Source organism: Corvus brachyrhynchos, unplaced genomic scaffold (assembly GCF_000691975.1).
Source record: "Corvus brachyrhynchos isolate BGI_N302 unplaced genomic scaffold, ASM69197v1 scaffold26, whole genome shotgun sequence".
Taxonomy (NCBI): domain Eukaryota; kingdom Metazoa; phylum Chordata; class Aves; order Passeriformes; family Corvidae; genus Corvus; species Corvus brachyrhynchos.
In genome coordinates, this window is record NW_008239324.1 from 10,514,971 (window position 1) to 10,533,953 (window position 18,983).

At 38.9% G+C, this 18,983-nt stretch overlaps 1 protein-coding gene across 6 annotated transcripts in view; it reads right to left on the minus strand.

Annotated features, from left to right (window-relative positions):
• ADCY7 (adenylate cyclase 7) overlaps nucleotides 1–18,983 on the minus strand; it is a 60,746-nt gene that overhangs the window by 28,388 nt on the left and 13,375 nt on the right. For 4 of the 6 annotated variants that reach the window (XM_017740849.1, XM_017740848.1, XM_017740844.1 and 1 more), the window contains exons 2-5: nucleotides 13,921–14,073; nucleotides 4,243–4,780; nucleotides 2,784–2,984; nucleotides 609–773 (exon numbers count right to left, since the gene is read on the minus strand). In XM_017740849.1, the coding sequence (XP_017596338.1) occupies nucleotides 609–773; nucleotides 2,784–2,984; nucleotides 4,243–4,413 (537 nt within the window). In that variant the 5' untranslated portion in view covers nucleotides 4,414–4,780; nucleotides 13,921–14,073. Of the gene's footprint in view, nucleotides 1–608; nucleotides 774–2,783; nucleotides 2,985–4,242; nucleotides 4,781–13,366; nucleotides 13,493–13,920; nucleotides 14,074–18,983 lie in introns of all 6 variants that reach the window. The other 2 variants (XM_017740846.1, XM_017740847.1) reach the window with 2 other exon arrangements.

Below are 18,983 nucleotides of genomic sequence, written 5' to 3' on the forward strand. Positions count from 1 at the left end.
TTCCTGTGCAAACATCCAGCAGAATAATGAAACAGAAAATCATATTATACCATTTAACATTTATTTGCAGGCACCAGTGTTTGATTTGTGCAAAACCAGCGCACAAACTCATGCATCAGCACACTGTGTGGAGTCTGGCACAGGCCTGCACAGAATGAGCTGGGGTGCTGCTTTGAACACACCCTGTTAATGAGTGTTGGGAGCCCTGAACACAGCGAGCAGCACTCCCAGGCCCTGCTGACACCCCAGGGCAGCAAGGGCCCTTTTGATCCACCCTGTGGGTAGTGCCTGACGAAGTTACGAAGGCCCACCTGAAAGAGCACAGATTGGGAAGAATGACTAAGTTAGGCATATTTTTAACAACTTAGTTTAAAAATTAACAAAACAATCCTACTTTTTCCACTTTGGTCAGAAAAACAAAACGCACAATAGGTTTAAAAATTTTCAATTTTACAAAAAGCTCAAGACTTTTTGGGCCCAAGCTCCAAATCCATGAACTTGAAACATCCACGTGAAAGTTTGGAACTTTTCTAAACAGAATAGTTATGCCAAAAGCAAAGGGTAACATGACTAGGGTATTTCATTATGTAACCAAGTTATTTCCTTACCTGAAACAGAATGGATTCCTTATTTTCTTGAGAAGTCACGCTTACCACAGTGCTTAGAACAATAATATGGGAGAGAGCAGAAACAACACTAATTATGACAGCACCTCTCATCCCAAAGGGGAGCATGGTATAAACTGTGAAGATCATGAACAGAAAGAATGGCACCTTTGGAAAGAAAAAGGAAAAAAAAAAATAAAAGAGTCACTACAGAAATAGGAGCAAAGTAGCAGGATTCTTGCTCAATTTCAGGCTGAACAATTAGATATTGACATTTCAAAATACAGTTCAAATCATAAGGACAGTGGTAGTTCTAAGAGTTTTGAGGGATTAACAGCTGTAGATTCACAGACAAGATGGGTTAACATGACATATCAGCTACAATTTTTTTCAGTTGTCCTTGCCCTTTATCCTGAACTTATCCTTTACAGCTGGAGATGTACTTTGGATGCACTTTGTACTCACACTTCAGGAACAGTGTGTTGTAAGGGTAGCAATACTGAATAGAATCAGATTTCTCACCTTCTGCAAGATATTTTTCTAATTTTAACATCACCCAATCACATGTGTATGTTTGCTTCGTGTTTGATAAAAACCAAAAATCCAACCAATACTTCCTGGTCCTCCCACAAGAGAATAACCTTTATTACCACTAACTATGTATTTAGCTGCACAGATTCTACAAAATGCACGACAGGCCACTAAACTACTCCAGACCAGTGAGAAGGTCTGTAAAACTTAAATCCATATTTATAGAACTTTTACAACTGTTAGCTTATATATATGGAAACTAACCACCCTGATCAGAGGAATGTATTGGAGCATTCCTGGCTCAGCTCCATCTCATCATGGCAACTCAACTTGTGCCATTCCAGAGAAGAGCTTCCTTCGAGGATGTCTCAAGGTCCAGTCTGCCCTTAAATGTTTTGCCAGAATAAATAGTTTGACTGGGAAAACAATAAACAGACAAATAAAAGTTTTCATTCAACGAAAATATTTTTCTTTGTGTATCTTACTATTTTAGCTGGAGTAAAAACATTTTTTTCTGCCATATTTGCAACCCCCATCACACAATGTTCTGAATGCTGTGTGATAGTTCTATAAACATGGGCAAGCAAACGCCATACCTGCATTTAAACAGTAGCTTTAATTAGTGATAAATTCATAACTTGAGGTGAAAGTCTGAAATTAATCTATTCACTTTTCAGAGTAGGGCGTCATTATATTTTAGACTTAAAATCAATATAAACGAATTATTACCACATGAAAACACCACACTGGCTTGCAGCACTGAAAGCAGGAAACCCAATCTTGCTTTGTTACATATTTGCATTTATAGTTAAGAACAATACATTTGAGGGATTTTCCTAAGGTAATAGGCACTTCCTTAAGTTAAAAAATACTGAACAGCAACTCCAAATATACAGTGCTGGATCCAGGCTATAATGCAAATCAGATTTTGGTTGTTTAACTGATAATTTATATCTTTCTTTATTCAAATAAAGAAGGGAAGGGGCAGAGTCTGTGAAACAAGATTAAAAGTCATTTTTATTTAATTAAAACTCTTCTGCTTGCATTATGAGATCTTAGGAGGAGTTTCCTACAAATTATGATATTTCTGGCTTCATGAAATCGCCCATCTTCTGGTCAGAGATAGCAAGCAATGGAGTTTAGCCACACCCAGCAATGCCAGGATGTGTCATTAACTCTTATTGTTCACTTCACCTCTCCCACTGACTTAAAAACCTGCTCCCTAGAGTACACCCAGCTCTGGAGTCCTTTATACATTCTTGAACATCTCTTTGACCCATATAAATTATCAAAGCAAGTATTACTAATAAAAAATTCTCTCAGAGATTAATTCATAGTAATTAAGGTTTAGTAAAAATCCTAAAAAAAAATACAGTTCAATTACAACTTAAATATGCAATTCCCACATAGATTTATGAAGTTATCCAATTTTCTCACTGAAATGTGTTCTCACTGTAATACAGAACACCAACTAAAATTTACTGCAATAAATCAGCAAAACCAATTTTTAGAAGTTAACCTAAATCTCAGAAAAGTTATTACACAGTCATAATATTCTGAAAAAATAAAGCACACAAACACATTCATACAAACACATCCACAACTGACTACCAGTTCCATGTAAGTACCGGAATGAACACAACATACCTGTTCCCACAGCTGGTAATCACTTCCTTTTTCAAAAAGGGATACATATCCCACAGTGAGGAAGCAGATCCAAATCATCACTCCAAATAACGTCAGCCATCTCCGAAACAGGGATTCCATACACAGCAGGAAGTACATGACTGTAAACACGGCCAGGGCGGCACACACTGCAATGATGAAGGCAAGGTGGGAATGTGCTTCCTGCAAAAGCAAAACAAAGGGTTACAGCTGGTCCAAATGTCCCCCTTAGAAAAAGGAAAAATGCATCTATACTATCCTAGAAACAGCTTGGATGCCTTTAAAATAAGTTAACCTGAGTTCCTAAGTAGACTAGCTGTGGCAGCATGAATCTTCCTGATATTCACACATACAGAGATAATATAATAAATACTATTAGAGATACTCATTCTACCCCAGTTCCACCATTATTATTTTCCAAACTAGCTTTAAAGACAAACCCCAAACCACTAAGTTCTAACTATACTATATCTATAATGCAGATGTACCCAAAGAAATGTATTTAGAGTTCAAACTTTGCTAAAGAGGAGTGTAACAGCTCTCTTTCTAAGTTTTACAGGAGATAAATTGTTAAAAATAGTGTTGCTACTTTTTTCCTTTCCTAAGAAATAAAAAGTAAAAGGACAGAAGCGCAATTGGTGAGATTTGATTTGTTGCTAAAGAGAGACTTGAAGACCCTTTATCACGAAGCACAGTGTTTGGAAAGCGTTGTTAGAAGGCAATGAAAGATTATAACAGCTACTTTACTACCTTTTTACAACATTATTTTTAAATCAACTCATCTTTTTACCAGCTGTCAGCTGAGCTTGTAGAACACCAAATTTCTTTATGGAAAATCAAATTACACTACATAAAGAAATCTTAAAGCTGCATCTTTTCTATGCCTATAGGATCACTGCTCTTTGCTAAATAAATATTGATTCCACCGATCACCCACTATACTGGGAGATTCCTGTTGTGTTTTTATTAACAAAAAAAGAAAAAGGAAAAAAAAGGAAATTAACATATCTTTTAAGAAAAAATCACCTCGGAAATAACCTAACGAATAACCAAGTCACTACAATATTTTATAGTTCTTAGATGACTCTAAAAAAATGCGAGAAATGCAGGACATTTTAACTTGCATTCCTGTTCCTTCCTTGGCCCTTACTTAATATCATAGCTAGCATTCAATACAGATTATGATTTGTTCCTAGCATATTGAAAGGAAAGAGCAATCCTTTTAGCAACTGTACATGTGCCTGAAAACAGTCTCCACTCTTCCCATCCCTTCAAAAACATGCACAGCATTACACGCACAGTTACTTGATTTCTTTCAGCACTGCAACTCTGATACCATGTGGCTCAAAATACTATATAGCCAAAAACGTTTAGTGTGCTGTCATAGTGACTCCTTATCATCTCTGGAAACATTGAACATGCACAAAAGAAGTTTACTCACATTAGTAACAAAAAAGATTATAATTAGAGTAGTCCAGAAGAGGATTGCAATGAAGAGCAGCAGCAGCAGGAGGGGATGCTGCTGGCTGGTGTAGCGGTACTTCTCGTAGAGCGGGTCTGACATGCTGCAGTCATCGCTGTCGTTGAAGAAGTATTTCCCTTTAGCTGGCATCTTCTCCCAGGCTGGCTGCTATTTCTCTCAGTTCCCAGTGCACAGAGTAGGACACAGCTGAAGCTACAGCTTCAAAGAGAAGTTTTGTCGTTTCACTGCTGCCTCTGTGATCCTTAGGCACACTGAGTAACCCACGTTCTCTGATTTTACTTCTCATGAGCACTAACTTCAGATTTCCAACACAATCGAAAGCAAGAATTAGCCTCCCCAAAACCACGGGCAATTCATCATCAGCTCTAAGCATGAAGCTCCAGATCAACTTGCGTTGGTGCAGATAAGCGTTTTTGGCATGAGGGTTTTTTAATTATTCCTTTTCAAATCTCTAACTCCTTTCCATAAGCTTGAATCTCACTTCCTGGAATGAATCCTGCAGAGAGACAGGATGAGTAAATTAATAGTTAATCATACACAATGTTCCCCAAGGGGGGAGGGAATAAAAATAGTTGATTCCTTAAACTTTCCTTGAACTTTCTACCTGCATGCTCTGAGCAGGGAGCAAAAGCTGTGTGCTGCTGGTGGGTGGGAGCCCAGGAGCCTCGTGCACGGGCAGTGGTGCCCGGCAGCGCTGGGGCAGCGCTGGCCAAGGGCTGCTCTGCTCACCCCGACTGCACCTTGCTCGGGCAACTCAAGCATTTTCATATACAAATGTACTACATGGGGGTTTTTGCCTTTTGAGCAAATGACACAGTTCCCGTGAGCGTATTGTGTAATTGAATGGTCACAACTCTTCAGAAGTTGTGTGTCTCTGTGTGTCTATATAATCTTTAATCACAATACACTTGGCATTCTTTTTCAAAACATGCATCTTAAAAATTAAGAAATCTTCTTTTATTCATTTCACATTTTAATTAAGGCATAGAAAAATGAGAAAAGAATACACCTGTCCAAGGCAAAATTCATTAAATTTTTTTTTAAAGATACTCTACATCTAGCTCTGTGTATTTCATTCCACTCTAAGTAATACTGTTTCCAAGGCAATACATGTGTTCTGCTAAACAATGAACATTAAGGAATAAACTGTATTGTCAATTACTAATGACCAGTGTTTTTCAAATAGGTTCATGAACATGAATATAGTTCATTCAATGCCAAGAGCTATAAAAACAAAAACACAGAGATGTGATGGAAAACAGGATTTCATAAGTTTTATTAAAACTTGGTAACAGGACCACAGCTTCTTTGCCACTTGACTGCTGTCACCATGGTGCCCAAGGCCATTGCTCCAGGGAGAAAGAATCCACTAAAACCTGCTTTTTTTTTTTTTTTTTCCCCCCTCAGAAAAGCCAAATGCCAGCCAGTTACCTTCAAAAAGCAAATGCTTAACTGCATACACACATTCAGACTGCATTCACGCTACAAGCAGGAAAAAGTGTCAGAAACCATACTGAGCGATTCTGCCTCTGGCAAATAGAGCCAACCACTAACATACTATCCAATTATTAATGACCAAGCAGGCAAAACCAGATATATCAACAGCAAGACTGGACAAAAAAAAAAAAGTGTTACTTTTGCAAAATGAGTAACTAGAACTTCTTGCCCAGAGTATACTACAAATTTGGATTAATCACAAAAAAACACCATGTTGCACCACCTTTATTCAGTAACACCCAGAATAAACTGACATATGTATAAATATATTAATATGTATATATATATAATATGTAAATAAAATTGAAGACCTCTTTTAATACATCTTTCCCATGTATACCTAATGTCTCACCTGTACTGGTTATTACTGAGCTTTTCATCATAATTAAAGTCCTCCCATTTTTCACTTTAAAAAAATTATTCTGGTACTGATACCATTTGCATGTGTATAATAATGCTCTTGAAAACAAGTGTGAATCTCAGAAACCACTGACACTCAAAGGAGATATGAAGAAGAAATCAAAACATTTGCATCATGTTTTAATGCATTTTCCATATCGAAGGTAACTGCACAATTACTTCACTTGGCTGTTAGCCAGTTTTTTCCTGAAGAAGCAGCTGTCAGAAGGTGTGCACAGGGGCAAGTATTTCAATCGGAATTCGTCTATCAGTAACAAAGACAACACACTCTAGACAGTGGGAAGGTTTGGACTGTGATGCACCAGAGAGGCAGACAGCTCATTAAACAGCCTGAGGAATTCCTTTACCATGGGGCTGGGGGTGCACGAACTCACTCTGCCTGATGTGAACCACTAGGTGAAAGAGATGACAGGCTTGCTATCCCAGTTCCCTCTAAAAGTGTATTTCAGAACAAAAACAATGAAAAAACTTCTTTGATATACTTGCAGAAATATTTTGAGGGTAATTGTGATGATATAGAGGTATTTTGAGAGACAACTTTGTTTTTCCAGTTAGCAGAATTAATTTTCAAAAAATAACTATTAATTTCTAAGCAGCAATACATTCACAATTATGTAAAACAAATTTTCCTGTCTTGGGCTACTAAATATTAAAATCCAAGAAAAATTACTTCACAGCTTGCTTTCTGTAACTTCTCCTGATTATGTCAATGAAAAAACAGTACCAAGGACAATATCTATTCTACAGAATTATACTGTGTGGCTGTGGTTCAGTTATCTGATGCTCAAAAGATGAAAAATGGGTGCAGTGTCAGCTTGGAACTACCTCTGAATATTATTGAAGAGTTTTACAGGATAGAAAATTGAAGAGACATGTCTTTTCAGTAGTCTAACCCATTTTAATAAAAAAGAGATTGCTATCTTATTGATTTGTTTCTTCCTGGCTGATCTCCATAGATGTGCATTGCTAGTAATTATGAATGATCCCTGGGTCACAGAACTTTCTTCTCAAAACTCTGCTAGGTAAAGAAACACCCCAACATTACTTTATTGATTTACCAAGAATCCATAATGCACCACCACAAGTGCTACTTTGAAACGAATAATTCAACTCCAAACTAGTTTCAATTTGAATCCCCTGTCCCACTGCCACTAGCACCTCCCTTTTTAAAAGTCCCCACTTTTTGTGTCTTTCCTCCTTTGAATTTTTTCCAACAACCTTCTGAAAATGTAGAAGGTAGATTTGAGAGGGAGAAGAAGATTCTGTCATGGATGGTATCACACAGTAGAAAAACGATCAACTCAACATGCTCCTGTGTATATGTTTAAGAATCATGTGAGCACTGGGTACTACAGCATCACTTTTACTTTTTTTGGTCAGTGTTTCTTGAAGATTTGTTGTTATGACACACCAAGAGAGGTGTAACCCTGAAACAGCAACAAGGCACAAAAAACAACACTCCCAGAAGCACCAGTGGTAAACACACTGAGCCAAATGGGGACTGGATCTGGACTGTTGCCCTAAAACCATGGAGCTCTGATCAGCAGTTTATCAAGAAAAAGCCTCATTTCCTTAGAAGCCTTCATCGTTTTTGGATGAAAAAGAGAAGGATTTGTCACTCAGGTTAGGATATGCAAGGATATATAAGAAACAACCCTGGAGGTATGAGTTAGAAACAGCACTGACAACCTTCAGGAGCAACCACCAAACAAATATGATTTAGTCAAATCTGTGTGAGCTCTATAGCCATTTGAAAGCCAATTAACATGTAAAACATTTTGCCAGATTGGGCAAAAGAAATTTGCCCAATGAATAAGTAAGAACACTGGACATGCAAGAAGTATAAAAAAATGACAACAGAATACCTTCCAGAACATGAATCAAAACAGGTACTTCCTTTCAAATCTACTCTGTTTCAAGTCAGTGGAAACAAGGATGTGCTCAGATTCAGCAATAGAAGCTTTTGTAGGTAAGTACTGGGCAAGACCTGACACAAAAGAACAGCCGCCTTTCACCTGCAAGCAAAGAAGACATTTCTACAAACCTGGGTATTGCTCTATGCTTTCCTCGCCACAGATGGGACTTTTCAAGCATTGCTGAACTCTCCAGTCTCCTACTGACACATCAATAGAATTTTGTCGCAAAAAATACGAAAGCAAATATTTCATTAGTCTATCAGGCTTGGACTGAAGCCCTTATGTTCTCCCAGGCTAGTTAAAGCTGTCCACCGTGCTTTGTGTCAATCCAGCACGTTTTCTTAAGAACTGGCCTGGACTCAAAAGCTGCAGAATAGCCATGGCCTGTACAGAGCCTGTAGAGCCCAAGTGTTTTAAAGAAACACACACCAGCCCAAGGGTGTTGATGCATGGGGTAATTTTGTCCCCTTCTTCCTCAGCAGTTGTCTGCATGGAGCAGTGTGAGGGCAGATGGGGAAGGGGAAAGGGAAGGGCATTCAAGACATGGAGAGAGCAGAGAAGAGCACAAAATCACCCATCCCAGGGAGCTCCCTCTGGAGCTCTGGCACAAAGAGCAGTCTTCCCCCAGCAATGCACGGTGGAGCAACAGAATGAATGATGTGCTATCTGATACAAAAGTCAGACTGATAACAACAAAACAGCTCTTGGGATGGCTTCCTTTATTCTCTGCCTCTGCAGAGTGTGAAGAGTTTCCAGGTGCTAGCTCAGTCACAGGCAGGGGAGGGGGCCTGGAAAACCTGCACCCTCCTGCCCACCCTGTCGCTCACACACCAGGATGGACAGACAGTCAGTGACAACATCCTATTCCCCCTCTCTTGGGAGAATTATTCACAGCAGCTCCCGACCAGTGAAAGCCTTTCCAAACAGAATCCAAGTATGTTGTGGTTCTGTTTTTAATTTCAAAGCTCCTGATGTATTCACAAGCGAACACAGCCACAGTAACCACCTGGATAATTTATAAAGTATTTTTTCTCTTAGTTGTTCATTTGCCAAGGACTCAAGTCTTGATCACCCAGAGCTGCCTAGTTACCAAAGAGCAGTGTCACCCTGAAATATTAGAACAAACCCTAATAGCAAGAACCAAGCAAATCAATATAAATTGCCTTATTCCTCTCAATATCTTCTGTATAAAATCAAGCAGAACCACTTTTTTCTTCTTTAACTACTACAGCACCAGACAGACAGTACAGTTTTGATTTTCAGTCCATATTTTGTTTCACACAAATAACAACAGTGTTTCTGAAATTACTTTAGCAATTTCCATGACAAGAATGATCTCTGACTGTAATTACCCATTAGCAGATATTAAAAGGGAACCAGGAATCTATAAACATGCAGCAGAATAATTGAAGGAGATTAGTAGCTGAATTATGAATCTCAAGTAAAAATAATCTCCAGTCTAGTGGACTCCACAACTATTTCAGTCTAGGAAATGAACTTTAGCAATCCAAAGATCACAGGAAATACCATTCATGTTAAAGACAACACTTCTTCCTTTTAGACTTTGCTTTCAAACGCTAGCCTGCAGCCATCTTGGCTTTTTCTACTCATATAAAAATATTGAGTGAAGAAGAGGTGTGTTTTTAGTGATCTATCTGCTATCAGTGAGTGTCTTTACAAAGGTGAACCTCTTTTTATACATATTTTGAAGTTTTTCATGTGAAATCTCACCTTTCTTGCTGAAGAGCTCCTTCTGCAATACAGAAAAAAAAAATCTTACTTATATTCACCTTCTATTTTCTCACAAAAACTGAGCATACCCACTTCAACTCATCAGCACTCAGAACTATATTTACCTTAAAAAGCCAAATCAATACAAAAAGTAGACTGTCATTCGAAAAAAAAAAAATCTCATGACATGTCAGAGCAATCAGTGACACTACATCCCTTAGGCTTTGCCCTTGAACATTGACAGCCACAGCAATGATAGTGCTAAATGTACTGCAAAGAAAGCATTGAAACAGAACTTTTTAAATTCACATTCTTATTTTGGTAGATTGAGTCTTCTCATAATGTTTGTTCTACAATACTTTTTAAAGTAGGAATAAATAACAAGTTGTTTAATTTGGAAACAGTCCTTCAGTCTTTTGCACAAGTGGAAGACGTGAAATAACAAAGGCTGTGGTTTGGTAAGCTGCTGAGTCCAAGAGCCAGCTCTGAGCAGCCAAAGGAGAAGGTCTGGCCCACTCAGACCCCCCATCCTGTGCCAGGTGCCTGCACCCAGCTCCTGCTGGGCTCTCTGCAGAGCCCATTCACCAAAGACAGCAACAGAAAGACAATTTTGGCAGGTCACTTCCCTGTCAGGGTGGGGGAGTGCAGCAGGTAGCGGAGGTATAGATGATCTCCGGAGCTGGCCCGGGGTTTGGAAAGGAAAAGCAAACCACAAGTAGGAAAGCAAGCACAGCAGTGAGCTCTTAAACTGACTCATCACTTCTCACGGGTCCACAGCCTAAGAAAAAGAATATCAAGGGTACCACTGCTAAAGCTGGGGGTGGGGGGAGGGTGTTTGTTGCTCATTTTTAACTACCAGTATTATTACAGGATGTGCTCTGTGGAAAGAGATTACAGTCACAAAGAAATCTCTGTGCTACTGATCCAGGTAGGACAGAAAACAGTGACAGAATATGCTACAGAAAACTGATTGGTAATTTAAGACAAGCTCACAAACTAAGTTAGTAAAAAAGAAAGAAAAGTCCATATAACCAGACTGATGCAACAGAACTATATGTGAGAGTTTACTACTGTTCTAAGGTACTTTTAATTGTGAAAACACGTAGTGGTTCAACCAACAAATCTATTAAGCCTTATAATTAAGTGCTGGGTCTGGCTCAGCAGGGCGGGGGAGGAGGAGTCCTTTTATAACACTGCTTTTCATAAGCAGCAAACTCCAGGGTGTAAAAAGATACATCACACCAGAAGAGAATTGAGCTGTGCTTTGCATCTTTCCAAACCAAGGTGTGTGATTATTTCTTGACTTCCCGACCCCCTGTCACATATTACAGATAGATTTTCTGACTTTAGCTGATTTAAAATTGAACTTACCACAGCAAAAGTCAATATTGCCCTTACACTTTCAGTTTTCAGACCTATTTAAAATTCATGTCTTTGAACACAGTGTCCTCAGAAGCCAGGATGGATTTCAATGTGTAATTTCAGTTTAATTATATCAAAAGCAGAATGCTTGTGCAGTTATTGAAAGCACTAAAACCTGCAATATTGAGCTATATAAACTGCAGAAAAAACCCTGAAACACAGAACATTAAATTTCAGCACTATGAGGAATTTTCAGCTGGGACAGAAATAAGGACAGAGTCCTTGTGTGTGTAAGACCCAATAATTTCTATTACAATATCCCTGATTTTCACAGAAAGTAAAACTCCTGACATTTTCAGATCTGTTTCTTAAGAAAAAAAAATGCATCACACTCAGTAATACTGAGTCTCTGCTGAAATCAGCAATAAAACAAAAATTCAAGGTGTGTTTGAACTGTCAATTTGTGTTTTTTAGGCATTGCCCCATTTAGATTACAGACAGACAGACAGCAAATAAAATAGCTCAGGCTGACAAGTTTTCTATGCTCAGTATAATTAATTACACATAGAATGAATTCTCTGTCACCTGTATTGCAATATTCTGAATATGCCTCAGATAACCTATTTCAGTAAAGCAGTCAAGAAGCACAGATGGGACAGAGCCAGAGTATTGGGACGTAACTGGACTCGTCTATGACTAGATACAACAACAGATGTGCAAAAAGTAAAAAAATAACAAAAATTTTGAAAATCACTGTGAACAAGAGTGTAATGGGCATCATATATTGCTCTCATTTTTTTCCTGTCTCACATAGTTATTTAAGGGGAATGTACAGTTCAACATAGAACTGAGTCTTTCCCACCTCTAGGTAAATAGTGTATTTGCACAGAGCAGGTGCAATACCAATATGGCATGGGACAAGGCAGGAAGAAGATAAAACCTGCCCTAAGTAAGATAAGAAATCACTTCCTATTTCAGTTGAGTCCATCTAAAACCAGTAAAACAGAGAAGGAGGCTCCTCTCTCTCCTACCTGAAATATTCCCACCCCGCTGAAGTGAATAAAAATACAAACTGACATCTGAAATTCAAACAATGCAATGACACAACAACTTCAGTTTCCTTGACTTTTGTCCCACTCTCTAATTTTTACAGAACAAAGTATTTTTTAAAATTATTTTGTCAAACATGGTTGCTTCTGAATTTCTGCTTACTCAACTCTTCCCAAAACAATGTCACTTTGGACATAAAACTCAGCCCAAGGCCAAGAGATGGACACAGAAAAACATGATTGTGCATCAGTACTCAGAGCAGTGCACTGCAGGGTGGTATTGCAGCACAAATATATTTGTTAATGTATAAAATAACCTTTGTGAAAACAAAGTCTTTGTACTATTTAAGGAAGAAGGGGGAAGGTAAGGAGACAGAAGAAATCCAAAACCCCCTTTAAGTAATGACTAGTACTTCAAGAGTAAGTCCTATCAAATACCTGCTTTAAACATCTTATTTCTCTATAGCATTTATTACAGGGGAATTTTAACGTTCCCCAAACTTAACCGTGCAACATTTGTTACACCACCACATCCATACTTCACAGCCAAAAAAACTAAAACTAACACTTGCAATAAGGAAGTTCCCTCCCTTGGAGGTTAAATATTAAAAACACCACCAAGGAGACAGACATTTCTTATGGAAGCATTGTTTCTAGAGTCATACCCTACCTCAGGACACAAAGCTGTCAAACACCCACAATTCTTTTTTAAAAGTTTTCCAAAATGTAATACCAAGTTTCGGAAAGGTCCTTCGTGGAGTCATTCTGAAATAAAACAATGATAAACGACTGCAGACCTCAGAAATCTTCTATTTTCAGTCTCACTTGACAGCAACACACACTAGAAAACTGTTAGGAGTTGTGTACATATTTATCATTGATCCAAAGGGCCACAGGAGCCAAACATTCACAAGGGCCTGGGTGAGCTCCTTTGGATCATAAAGAGGGAAACATGCAGAAGCAGTGAGAGCTTTCCAGTGACAACCAACATGCCTCATGGAATTTTTTTTCTACATTAAGTTTTGATTGTCTACTAAGATACTAAGATGTTTGAACACAGATCTAATCACTATCACTCTTCTTGTTTCATCTTATCTTTCATCTTACCATTTACAAAGCTTTGTTTGACAGCCAGCCCTGTCAAACTGCTCCAACTCCAACAGGCCACTGGAAACTTGCACCATGCAAAGCACTGACTCACCAGGGCAAATGTGGATATCTCACCTGGCACAGCTAAAACAAAGTAGACACTTTTAAATTAAATTCTCCTGAAGCAGATTTATCCTTTGGATTTGCTGATACTAAGGCCAGTTAATGAGTATTAAAGCAGAGCTAGTTAATTCCAAACCTGAAATAATACCCCAGACACAGCAAATCTTCAGGATGTGGCAAAAATCACTCCTCAAAACAGCTTGCAGTTACTGCCTCAAAGTGACGTGAAGTCCACAGAAGAACCTTCCAAACCAGTGAGGCACCACGAACACCCAAGTGAAGGTTACACTGCTCAGCACCCAGCCGGCCCCCAGGGCTGGGTGCTAAACCAGCAGCACTGAGAAAGCATTTTTACCTGGACTGCAAAGCTCAGCTGTGCACAGCAGATTACACCAGGCTTTTATTTACTGAGACCACTGATAAGAAATGCATGCTTGTTGTTTGCTTACTGTTACAGGCCACAGGATTCATTGGCAAATTCCATATTTCTCCACTCCACCATGGTCTGTTCACTCATTTTGGAATTCCTGCAGGATACTGAGTGCAGCCTGCTCAGGTGTAATCCTTGACACTAAATCTTTTGATGTAGCACACACAGGAACCTGCAACAAGACAGGGAATCTTTACTCCAGTGACCACTGTAGGCATTAACAATGCTTTATTTCCTCCCCTCATAGTTCAAGGAAGAAAAATATACTCAATCTCCATCATACATTTTATGAACCTTTACCCAGACAATCAGTAGAAGAAAAAGTACTTAACTAACTGTGGCATGCATGAGTATAACTTGATTGAAACACTTCATCATAGTTGGAAATGCCTGAGAAGGAGGCTCAAGACTGATGAGAGGCATCATCTTTATGCTAACTGATCCCAATGCGTTTCAAGCATTGTCCCTTCATGACAACAAAGGGCACTGCTAAAAATAGGGTAAGAATGTGTAACTAACTTTGTCAACACTATAGATAATGAAAGTCCTACGTTTTTCAGGAAGTTTTGTTACACACAAGATCAAATACCAGCAATTAAAAAAAACAAAACAAAAAAACAACGCTCCAAGAACAGCAACTTAAATTAAAAAATATATAATTCAAAACAACTCAAAATATTGCAGATCAGCAAATATGACAATATGGCAGGAAAACAGCTGAAAAAAAAACCAAAACCACACAAACAAAACATTCCTTCTCTGGACCTTGTAACTCTGGATAAAGACTTATCTACTTGCTAGTGTGCAAATGAAGAGATTCTGACACTAAGTTCGCTTGTCTTGGAATACAAGAAGGGCAGAAATGCATATTCCTAGGATGTTGTGAACAGAAAATTTTGTCTCCAGTTAGGCAGATGATGACAAGACGTGGTTAGGTATCATCCTTGAACCCAGTGCACCAGGTATCTAGTAGGGGAATTCATAACATGCATAACAGCTCCTGGTTTTGTCTCATTCTCTTCCTGCCTTCTCCTCTTCATATGCATTCTGGGAACAACTCTGCAGATGTGACAAGATGCCAAAGAAGTTCAACACCTCAGCACAGCACCAGGCACTGGCAGGAGCCCTGGTTCCTCACTGTTCCTTGTTGGAATCCAGTGCACGCTCACCAGGGGCAGGAACCCAGGAGTAAATGGTTATAGAGCAGTGTTGAAACAATGACCCAAAGAAAGGCCCAGAGCAGGAAATCTGAATTAGGATGCCACTGAGGAACTTGATACAAGTTAAACAGCTGTGTTGGGAAGAGACAGTATCAACATCTACTTCGCAGCTCACCCCAAAGCTGCGTCACAAGGGACCCACTTTGGAAAGCAGAAGGCAAGGGAAACTGCCAAATAATCTGGCACAAAATCAGAATGGATGCAAAGTATTTTATCACAACAAGAATTAAAGTCAATCTATTGCCATTTTCTGTTAAATTTTTGGTAAAATATACAAACTACTTGAACCACCACTCAAAATAGGCACTCCACTCTGTCACAGTGGGTTAAATGTCTAGCTCATACCTAAGCCCTGGGACGGCTGTGGCCATTTCCATTAGATTTTGGCCAGGAGTTAGCTGTACCTAGCCAAGTCCTACATACATCAGCATTCATAAAAGTTGGGTGAAAACTGGAAAGTATTCTTATGAAAAAAGTCAAAACCCTGACAAAGGCTTTTGGCAGCCTTGGAGAGAGATGAGAGGAAAAACCACAAGAATATCTCACAGAGTTCATCTGAAAAGGCAGATATAAATCTGATGTGTCTGAGCATGCGTAAAAAGCAGATAAAAATAAGACTTCACTAAACCTGTTACATGTTCAATTTGGAATGCCTAAATAAGCTGCTGCTTTACTTTCACTGTGTTATGTATCCAATATTAAGGATGAGTCTCTGATAATCATGAGATGCCTCATGTTCCTTTGAAATGGACCAGTGTTATCTGGAGAGCAGCACATGAGAAGGATGTCCCAGAAATATCATAATGCCTTTTAGAAAAATTAACTATGAGAGTTTTAAAAATCATCCCATGTTTATGAAGGTGCTCAGTTGTAGTTATTCATATTTATAACACACTCTAGAGAATTACAGTGTGATTTTAGAGAATAATGTCAACACCAAGTTGACAAAGTTTCACTGACTTTTACTTTTTTTTTTAATTTTTAAAATCTATGCCTAAAAACATAATTTTGGTCAGAGCCCTTGATAAACAGCTTTATGCAAGATTCCCTTTAGTTACAGAGGGATCAAGGCGCTGCTCCCTAGAAGTGTTACCTCAGGATCAGGTCCTGGGGACAGTATACTTTCTGTCCTACACAGACATTATAAACAAAGATAATGCACAGGAGAAATGCTCCACATCAAAATGTAAAGGGAAGAGAGTTAAAAAAGAAAAAGATTCTCTCTGTATTTGTAACTGAAGTTCCTCAGAGGCACAGAGAGCAGTCTGCTGATAAGCAGCAAGTTTCCGGCAGTAAAGTGATACACAAAGTGCTTGGAGCCAATTTTTGATCTACAAGACAGACAAGCCTCTCTGCATTCAGCACTAACCACAGGAGCCTATTTCCCTAGCAACAGCCTGTGGGGCACTTTCATTTTAACTGAAGAACATTCAACCAGTTACATTATGAGCCCTGCACCTTGCTGCTACAGCAGCAGTTGCTTTTCACACCTACCAAATTGTTATTTGTGTGGTATTGAGCTGCTGGATCAATGCTGCACCTGCAGCACAGATTTGCTTTATCGTGTTTTGGTGGTTTGGGGCTTTTTTGGATTTTTTTAACTATCTGAACTTTATCAAGCTAAAACTGGTCAAAAGTCAAAAAAACCCCCAAAACCTTACAGTATGGAAAAAAAGGTAACTTATATACTTAGTAAAACCTCTTTTATTTTCCAGATATTTCCTTTGTTTTAAGTTTGGAGTATTAGAGCACAGAGAAGCACTCAACAGCAGTCATGTATGTAACAAGCACAGTCCTTGATTAATTTTAGGGAGACTTAATTCAAATAAATGAGACAGAAAATGTACCGAACTAATAATGCAAAATCAACTAGTCACCATCAGATCAAATGGCATAATGAGATAAAAAAAATTAAAGTGACAAAAATTGAGAAATTGCAATCTAGGAAGTAATCATTCAAAACTGAGAAAAAGCAATATCCTTCAATGAAAATGTAATTGAACGCTACAACACATCCATCCCGAGTTTATCCTCAGACACTGAGGAAGGAAACAACAAGTTTTCATTAATACTATGCCCCAACGAAATGCAAACCACTGATGGACATAAGCCATAGCCCAAAGGTCCAACCTGTTTCTTAAAGATAACCATGATTCAAAGACCTCACATTCTGCACAGAGCCCCAAGGAGAAAGCCAGCAGTAGGGAAAGTGCTCAACCAAAACCCATGCAATGAAGCACATCAGGAGCAGATCTGGGAAGAGAATCCAAACTTGAGAGTTTACTGGTCAAATCTTCCCTGGTAGATCAGGGAGTTCCTGTAGAAGCACAAATCACTTAAATTAGTGTCAGCTGTTCAAAATTCTGATTATTTCTGACTTCCGCTGAAGTTGTTCAGCACAGTTTAAGAGCAGGCCTGAGAGCCAACTGTTGCCAAAAGCCCAAGAACATTATTTCAATAACCACATCCTGTGGTTAAAGCACAATAAATTCCAGAATTATTTTTCATCCTTGTAATCCCGTATTTCCACCTTGTGCACATACAAATTCTCAAAACCTTCTGAAGCCCTTAGCCCCTGTATGAGAAGGACAACTATATTTAAACCAAGAAGTCAAATCCATTTTCTTTCATCCCTCCTATGGATTTTCTCTGACAGGCTCCAAGTGTGCAGCATCCCCTTTCTTCTCTCCTAAAGGAACTGACCTAATGCCAACATCCACCCACAAAAGATGCCAACAACATAAATGAATACTCACAACACATTTTAGGAATACAGTAGTCCCAAGCTAATAAGGCACAAATAATTTTTGACTATAACAATTCATTACAGTAAACATCTTTGTTGGCACTTAAATCTTTTGCTGGATTTTATTCTCCTACTTCCAGAAACTGATATAATTCCTGGAGGAGAATGTCTGTTCAGCTGTGCCAGGAAGCACAACGCTGGGCTTTAAATATCACATAAAATAATAATTAAGTTATTGTGTAATAGCATTATATTTTCAAAAATAAATATATAATTAGATAAGAATGCATGATGTTAAGGATAGCAGAATGCCCATCCTTCAGCTCCCACTGACAGACAGGGTGGTTACAAAAACAACACAGTGAATCAGTGCTGTAAATTCACTTACAGAAACGAGGGGGGATCTTTCGTTTAACACTAGTTTTCCAGTAGCAAATGGAATCAGCATCTCTGAGCAAAGGCGTGACAGAACAAGGGATGAAATCATGAGGTTCCTTTCATTCCTTTCACATGGCTGTAACACCACCACTACTGAGGTACAGTTCAAGCTGACACCTTTGCCATAGCTTCCTTATTGCTAAGGTACAGCTCCCTGCCCAAGCAGCAAACCAGATATAATGGGGGAGGGCCTACATGTGGAATGGGAGGTGTTGGGGATGTGCTCAATTACAAACATCTTCAGCAGCCAGTAAGCGTTTATTCATAAATCACCATCCTCCCTACACACAGAGTTTAGGTCAGTTTAATGAACAGAAACCTAGAGAGGAAGTTTTGCTCTCCATTTTAAAGAAATAAACCCACAGGTCCTGGCTATGGCTCTGCAACAGGGGCATCTACAGTAATATTTCTCAACAAGTTTCTCCTCCTCTTCCCTCTTCCTCCCCACCACTTATTCCTATCTTGTTGCCAAATCATTCTTTCAGTATGTGCATGTCACTGTTTCTAGAACTACACAAAGTCAGTTCAACTCAAAAATAACCATTTGTCTCTCCTAGGTTTTGTTTCTTTTTGTCCAAAAGGCATATGGGGTCAGTGATAGTGTGCAGCAGCTTTGAGGGCACCTCAGCCAGCACAGCTGAGAGCAGTTGGCTGCAGAGCAGAGGCAGAACAACGAGG